The sequence below is a fragment of the Rhagoletis pomonella genome, unplaced genomic scaffold, assembly GCF_013731165.1.
Source record: "Rhagoletis pomonella isolate Grant_MI unplaced genomic scaffold, Rhpom_1.0 Rhpom_scaffold_00014, whole genome shotgun sequence".
Taxonomy (NCBI): domain Eukaryota; kingdom Metazoa; phylum Arthropoda; class Insecta; order Diptera; family Tephritidae; genus Rhagoletis; species Rhagoletis pomonella.
This window is the reverse complement of record NW_023458568.1, coordinates 18,373,049-18,381,429: the sequence shown is the minus strand read 5'-3', so window position 1 is coordinate 18,381,429 and position 8,381 is coordinate 18,373,049. Positions and strand designations below refer to the sequence as shown.

At 35.0% G+C, this 8,381-nt stretch overlaps 1 protein-coding gene across 1 annotated transcript; it reads right to left on the bottom strand.

Annotated features, from left to right (window-relative positions):
- Positions 1–4,848: 4,848 nt before the first annotated feature.
- LOC118749051 lies at positions 4,849–5,676 on the bottom strand. The gene is made up of 2 exons (XM_036483841.1): positions 5,607–5,676; positions 4,849–5,549 (listed from the first exon to the last, which is right to left on the bottom strand). Exons 1-2 carry the CDS (start codon positions 5,674–5,676, stop codon positions 4,849–4,851), a joined length of 771 nt encoding a protein of 256 aa, XP_036339734.1.
- Positions 5,677–8,381: the final 2,705 nt, after the last annotated feature.

Here is an 8,381-nt window from a genome sequence, read left to right as displayed (position 1 = left end):
TGTATATTCAATCTATGTAAAGTAAATTTTTTGAAGACTTTCAAGCTCAAAATATTTCACTTTTATAAAATGATGAAGTGATGAATATTTTTGAAGCCCACGAACAGGTGGCCTTAAATTTCTATTGTCACAACTCATAACCGCTCGAAAAGCTCCAAAAAAAACGTCGTTAACACTTGGATTGCAATTGTAGCCTTGTGGGGAAATCAAAATATAATCGTCTGTAACTTTTTAAATAGTCTAGCCAGCGAGATGGGTATTTTACACGCGCATGCAATAGTACTTTCAGAATACGATAGCATATATCACCCGATCTATACGGTAAGGGTAGTCTCCTATTCACTTGAATAGGTACACATTTTTTTCTCAGATCTGAGCTTAAATATAGATTTTTGGTCATCGGAGAAGTTTCTTTTTGATCTCTTATTGAAGAATGATCAATTTTAAAGAAAAGTGGTGAAAATGGATAAAACACCTCTATTACATTGGATTATATTCCACGTTTTATCAAACTACACGAAAATTATACTTATTATTTTGATTAACTTGAATAGGCACAGTGGCTTTAACACAAGGAAGGGACTCCATGCAACCAAGAAAAGTATGCCACTCATTTTAATTCTACTATATAATATTTTTAGTATTGGAAACTACATCCTTAATTAAAATGTATGGAAAAATACCCTATCCGGAAGACAATACTAGAGGCGCTCTGAAGAATCAAGGACATCTCGCGGCTTACCATTTTAATTGCCGGAAAGAACCACTGCAATCACATTGATTGTCTGACATGCAAACTGTGCAAAACATCCAATTCCAAATATTTTCCATTAAGTTTAGGTCCTGTGAATAGGATGAACTGTGAAAAAATTACAACTTTGCTTCGCTTAACTCGTTTTTACAGCTCCTGTAGTGCGCATCGGTGCGTAATTTTACTAACACTTTCAAGAACAAGGTGCAATAACATGCGACAAATGTTTAAAAAAAGTCCTTAATACTTTTTTTTGCGTGAATTATTCGTAATTTTGGAAACTTGAAATATTATCTCAACTGCTCTGGAAGTCGCAAACAAACAACGTTCGTCCTTTCAAAAATCGTGACAACAATTATTAAATCCGTTGTATCAAAATTAAAGGTTTCGCCAGAGAAAATCACCATTTTCTAGTTGTCCTTTCAGGAATGCGAGTTGCACAAAATTCCAGTCATTATTCTTAACGTTGTTTAGTAAAATTGATGGCCTTATTGACATTTTCTGAACACAAGTGTATAGAATAATCCGTAGCTCACTTGTGGTTTCATCAACACCATCTTGTTTCTTTAATTTTGGTCCACTATCTCGCCAATAAGATGCTGACCTCGTAATGGATTTTGGTTATTTCCGTCAACTTTGCTTATGCGAAGCTGTGAGCCGGCTTCAGCTGTAAAAAAACACAGGCCCTTATTATGAGCTGCATTCGATTTTCGATCTTCGCTGGCTATCGAAGATCGAAAGTGAAATTCGTATTATGAGCTATGCAAGCGTGTCGAAATTTTCGTTGAGTATCGAATTTTCTGTCGAACAGAATTTTGCTTTCGATGGTGTAGCGAAGTGTTAGAAAATTGTGAAAAGTGTATGATTTTGTATATGTTTTCTTACATTTTGGCGGCTAGACACTAATTTTAAACAATTTTCATTAATTTCATGCCGTTCTAACATCGTGAATACTAAACACAAGCTCGAAAAGCTGGTTTTACTTGTGAAAGAAAATCCCAATACTCTGTTGGCGCGATCTCTGAGAACAAAATCGTAGCGCTGTTGAAAGTTTTAAAATATTTTAAATAGATTTGGCTCACAAACGCTTCTTTAGATGGTCGGAACTTTTTAATGAATCTGTAGACAAATTTCTTAAATATATTTTATATCAAAATATATTCGAAAGACTAATAAACTTAAACTTTCTTAAACATTTGCTACTCCTGGCCAGTTTACTTAGCGCTCATCCTCCGACGAATCGTTGAACCAGAACTCGTTGTACTCATTTTACTACGTTTTTATAAACTTGCTTTCTTTTTTACTTCATTTTAATTAGAACAAATTTACATAAATATGTATAAGCACACTATTTGGTTTGCTCGATTTGTAAACAAAGCTTCTCAGCGGTGAAAAATATACTATTGTGAACAACCTAAACGAGCGAAATTCACAATAGCGCTATTCTTCATCGAATGAGCGCCATAATACCAAATGAAAATTCGTTCGCTCAGCACTTTCGACCACAGTCGAAAATCGAATGCAACTCATAATAGGGGCCACATTTGCATTTCCTTAAGTTTTATTTCCAACAGATCGCCTGCAAAGTCCTTTATTCGTGAAGCCCTCCATTTGTGCATTTTTTGCAGTTGAAAGTGCGCCTGCTGCGCCCATTTTTGTCCTGTTATAGTAGTTCTAATTATCCTTTAAATTCCTAAAAAGGATTTAAGTGCAATTTCAATAACCTTGCTAAACACATAAGAAGGCTACGCATCCTTGTGCCTATTCATCAATCAAAATAATAAGCATAACATTCGTGTAGTTTGATAATTTAATTTTTATTGAATTCATATTATTTTTAATATTAATAAAAGTAAATGAATATGTATCGCAGCATAGGTATTTAAATTCCATTTATTTATTGCTCACTTTTGGTATATTTGTATTTCGTACGGTGCTCGTACTCGTCTTCAATTGATGCAAAATATACAAAATGGTATGCTCTAAATTGCTTTTATTTTTAGAAAATGCCTAGCACCATCAGCAAACAAAAATATGAAAAATCCACGTGAATTATTTATTATCCATTAAAAATTCACACTTTATCCTAATAAAATCAAAAGGGCTATAGAACTGCATACCTAAATTTTTCGTAAAAATTCTGAATCAAAATTTTTGGGGAAATTAGAAAAATTTGTTGAATTTTTATAATTTTCGTACAAAGGTCCAAATGTAGATTTATAAGGTACTGGCTGTATAAGGCGTTAGACTTTTTCAAAAAATAAAAAACATTAAACAAACAACAGATAGCCAAAACTGGTCAAAGTGTAACTAACTTAATTAGCTGATCACAAGTATTTCTTTTTTTTTCAAATAATTCAATTAATAACACTGTCCAACATTTTCACCTTTTTATGGGCAATTGATGAAACCAAGTTTTTCTGAAAGTCGGGATTGTATATAGAAAAGTTATTTCTCAGTTTTCACAGATTGCCGATTTTAAGCGGTTTTTTTTTCAATTTGAAGTTGGCGGTCGCAGAGTAGAATTTAAAAGAATTAGGAAGCAAATATTTATACGTTCAAAATATATTTCTGGGGGTCTTTGGGTCAGAAGAATCTGAATTTGTAATTTATTGTTAGCAGCAACAACCGCTAGGGTGCGCTTTATTGTAAATAAAAATATGGAAGGACCACGAAGGAAAAGTAGTTCAGACAAATTTCTTCATGTTTGCTCCAAAGTGCACCCAGAAACCGTGGCGTTTTTGGTAAAAAATACACGTTTTTTAGTAAAAATGAACTGAATATTCAGTTTTGTCGTGCCCAAAAATCACCAACATGCTCTCTTGATGGTAAAAATTTATACGTTTTAATCACTTTTAATAGTTTTAAATGCTGCTCTGTGACCATCAACTTCGAATTGAAGAAAACCTTTTCTATATACGATCCAGATTTTCTGAAAAACTTGGTTTCATCAATTCCGCAGCCAGGGTTCGTATTTGCACGCACATGCTCTGCACACACATGTGCTTGAAAAAAGTTCCATTGAGCTCACTGCTCATGCACATGAGTGTGCATTTATAAAAAAAAATCTTGCGCACAACTCACGTGTGTGCACTATGATACGAAACACTTGCTCATGTGTGTGCTTCGAAAATTAAAAAAAAAATGCACATGCGCATGTGTGTGCTGTTCGATATAAAGCACATGCTCATGAGTTTGAATGTAAAATTTTTATGAAGAACACATGCTCATGTCTGTGCTGTGTACAGTGAAAGTCAAGTGTATAATCAGGTGCATATCACTCTATGTTTTTTTTATATTTAACACATATAAGGACAACTTGTTGCTTTAACAAATACAAAGTGGTTGAAAAGGTTTACTTGTATGTAGATAAAAGTAAGTAATCAACCGTTAATTTAAATTGTGTTATATGGCATTCCAAACTAATATTCACTGTTATGCAATTTTGGTGTGAGGAGATATCATGCATGTCGTTGTCTCTGAAGTACAATAAATCGAAATTTAGTTTTGTTATAAGTATGTTATTTAAGGTAGCGTCGTTTAGTTTTGAGCGATGCTTTGTTAAAGTCAATGATAAGGCACTAAATGCCCTTTCCACTGAAACTTGTGTTGCTGGAACAGCTAGAACAACTTCAGCAAGTTTTCTTAGATCTTTATCCGAAGGGAAGGTCTTCCAGTAGCTTAATATATCAGTATCTAAAGAAACTTTTCTCCCATTTGCGAATACACTTAACTTTTGCCGTAAATTTTGGACTACTTCTACGTCACTTGAGGTCTCTACCATATCTTCACAAATATATTTTTCTAAACGGGAAAAAGAGTTGCTGGATGTAGAAGGCAAACATTCAGAATATTGCAAATTCAGATTTTGAGGACTCGATGACATTGAATTTTCGGAGCTTTCCATTCGCAGCATATTTTCGTAGGTTTTAATCAAATGATTCTGAATAAAAAAAATTGTAGCATTTAAAATTACAAAAAGTGTGTGTTTAGTAGATCTCATATATACCTCGGCATTAACTTCTTGTTGTGGAGACAACATGAAAGAGCCTCTAAAATTAAAGCGAGGATCTAAATATAAAGCAGCAATAAACGCATTATTGCTCATAAGGCTGTTTCCGGCTTTTCATCGCATCATGCAGCTGCGCAGCGTATGAGACTGTAGAACCAAGATCATGCAACTCTAGTTCACACGACAACCAATCTCTGTAAAAGTCTCCAACCACATATTGTTCGCTTTGCATCCGTTTTGTACATAAGACAAGAGGTTTAAAAGCTTTAATAAAGTCTACTACAAATTCCCAGTGGAAATCTTCACTGTCAGGGCATTGCTGCTCTATGAACTCTTTTATTTTCTGCAGTGAGGTTAGCATTTCATATGTGGAGTTCCACCGCGTTAAGTTATCTAGTACTGGCATTTGCATATGGCTAGATTCCGTGCGAACTAAAGTACGCACTTTCTTAATAAGGTTTCTACAGTCCTCCAACGAAGAGCCTAGTGTCTTTAGGACGTCATACGCAGCAAGTTGTAGAGTATGAGCTGCGCATCTTACTACTGAAAATACTGACTCTATGGTGCGGTGTAAATTTTCCTCCTCTTCTGCGGCAGTATCCGACTCTTCCAAACTTTTAGCTTCCTGTTCGTCTTGCAGTATTTTACTGGCCTTTATAACATTGGCTCCATTGTCAGTGGTGTTGGAGTACACTTGCTGTAGTTCTAAGCCATAACTTTCTAAACAGTTGATTACTTGTTCTTTTATAAATACTGCCTTATGCCTTTTGTTGAGCCGTACCATACCTATCGATTTTATATAACATAAATTAACAGACGTTTTAAGAAAAACTCAAAACTTACCCAAAGTATGTATACATATCTTGAAATCTTCAATATATTGGGCATTTATTCCAAGTACGCTCTTGCCCATTCTGCTAGCGATATCAACTTTCAAACTAATTAATTTGTGTTTTAATCTTTCAGAAATTGCTTTTTTTATATTTTTGGTGGTATGACTAGTTATATTCACTATATTGCGTGAATTCAAAGTTGTTCCAAATTTACGCTCATATGGTTCGATTAATCTTTTAAAAAAATCGTGGTCGTCAAACAAACGGAACGGAAGGTTCTTTACTGTCACTAAACCCACACAGCATTTTAAAAACTCCTCCTTATCAATATCGATGTTTACAGACCCTTTAGCCTTTTTAGCAACCGTCTTCCACTTACTCGTATTTTTCTTAGTAGCGATTTCCATCTTGTGGGACAGAGCATAATGTCGCTTCACATTAAATGTATTCGTCCCACTTAATACTTTTGCACAAGTTAAGCACTTAATCTTTTTCTCTTGAACAAGAATCTCATATAGCTCCTTATTTTCCATTTTATTTAAATAAAATTTTTTTTAAATAATATTTGTATGACAGTAGAAGTTAATTGTTTTTGAAAATTGAGATTCAAAATTCAAAGTGTTCCTACTGGATCATGAGTTTCACTGCACACAGCACACACGTGTGCATGTGTTTTATATCGAACAGCACACCCATGCGCATGTGCCATTTTTGTAATTTTCGAAGCACACACATGAGCATGTGTTTTATATCAAAGCGCACACACCTGAGTTGTGCGCAAGATTTTTTTTTTGTATAAACGCACACTCATGTGTATGAGCGAAATGTGCTGGGAAGTGCTGCTCATGCGCGTGCAAATACGAACCCTGTCCGCAGCCGACTGCCGAACAGCGTAATAATTCAAATTCTACAGCTTCAAAAATGTAACCGACAGCTAAAATACCTTTAAATCTTAATTTATTTACATTAAATAATAATATTAATATTTAATATACAGTATGTGGCCATTGCATTTCGAACAGTACTCAGATGCTCATATTTTCATACCATTGACAAAAATATGGTATGTAGTTACGAGGGTGTTCAATTATTCGCCTTTTTACAAGATTGGAATACGAGTTATTCAGAAAAAGACAATTTGAAACAAGTAAAGAAGTATAAGTTAGGGCGGAACCGAACTTTATATACCCGGCGCAGGTATCAAATATCGTCGTTTCAACTTTCTCTAAACTACATTTGTGATAAGCAGGTGGGTTTTTCCCGATTTCAAACTTTTTCGATAATATGCTGAATTAGAATTAATGAAATAATTGAACCAAGTTTGATAAAAATGTACCGAGATACACCTTGTAGTCATAAAGTGGGCGGTGCCACGCCCAATTTCTATAGATATATAGCAGTCTTATTTATTGTTAAGAGATTGTTGTAACTATTAACTGATATATCGAAGTATTCGCATTCTGAAATTTACCGTTATACGGGAAGTGGGCGTAATTTTGGTCCGATTTAAATAATTTTCAACGAATTTCTTTCTTGTACTAAGGTTATTAAGTGCACCGAGTTTGGTAGAAATTGATGAATCAGTTACCGAGATACACATTTGTCATAAGGGGCGGCGCCACGCCCGTTATCCAAAAATGTATAATAATTTAATTTCGTGCTAAGTGGTTATTTTACCGTTACATGGGAGGTGGGCGTGGTTATTGCACGATTTCAAAGATTCTCAACAGATTTCTTACCTAGGCGCTAGGCAAAGCTCGTACTGAGTTTGGGAAGCATTGGCGAAGCGGCTACTGAGATATTTCATAATAATAATAATATTTTTTACCGAAATTCGACTTCACATACTAATTTTCAACAATTTTGGTCCAATATAGTGGCGTGGTTACAGTCCGATTTCACCCATTTTCAATACCAACCGGCCTTGGGTAAAGGGAAACCTACATGCCGAATTTCGTCGAGATATTTAAATTTTTGCTCGATTTATCGTGTACACGGACAGACGGATGGACGGACAGACAGACATGGCTAAATCGACTTCTCTATACATTCTGAGCATTTATGTATACATTTGTCCATATCTATCTCGATTCGTTTTGCTTGTTACAAACAACCGTTATGTAAACAAAGTTAATATACCCTTGTGAACAAGTGCACTCGGGTATAAAAAAAACGGTCCTTAATCGCGTTTAGATAACGCTTACAGAAAAGGCGGATCTCTATAGCAGGGGTTCTTAAACTTTTAAGATGATGGAACCCTTACTAAACACCTTCCATTTTAGGGAATCCCACATCAAATTACTAAAAATCAACCGATATAATGTCTGAAAGCTACATGCGCATTTCTGGGGTAGCATCCAATTTCGACATGAATTCGTTTTTTGTATAGGTGTAAGCGGAAACCCCTGTTGGCAGAGTACGATGTGACCGAAGGAAGCAAAGTTTAGATGGCCTTTTTAGCGACTTGATGATATTTACTCATAACACTAACCCAAAACTCTTTCAGAGACACAGATTCAAATGTTTGTTTCAATGTCGAAGTACTCTGGAGATCTATGAATGCTTCGAAAATGGATTTTGTACCAAACCGATACTACTACCATTCACATTTCATTTGGCAATTCATCGCGTTCCTTGTAGAAAGTTGTGTATAACTCTTTGAAAAAAACAAGCTAGCAAGCGTAAGCTCAACGCTCTTATGCAGGTATGGCACCCAGTACGGCAATCATACCAACTACGGGTACATATGTATGTACATATACTTGAAAATAGATACTTGTGTCTC

Bases quoted from the DNA above. Each gene is read 5' to 3' on its own strand.
- LOC118749051 (XM_036483841.1), bottom strand. From the start codon at position 5,676: ATGGGCAAGAGCGTACTTGGAATAAATGCCCAATATATTGAAGATTTC. The intron at 5,550-5,606 runs GTAAGTTTTGAG...TAAAATCGATAG, and splicing joins GATATGTATACATACTTTGG to GTATGGTACGGCTCAACAAA.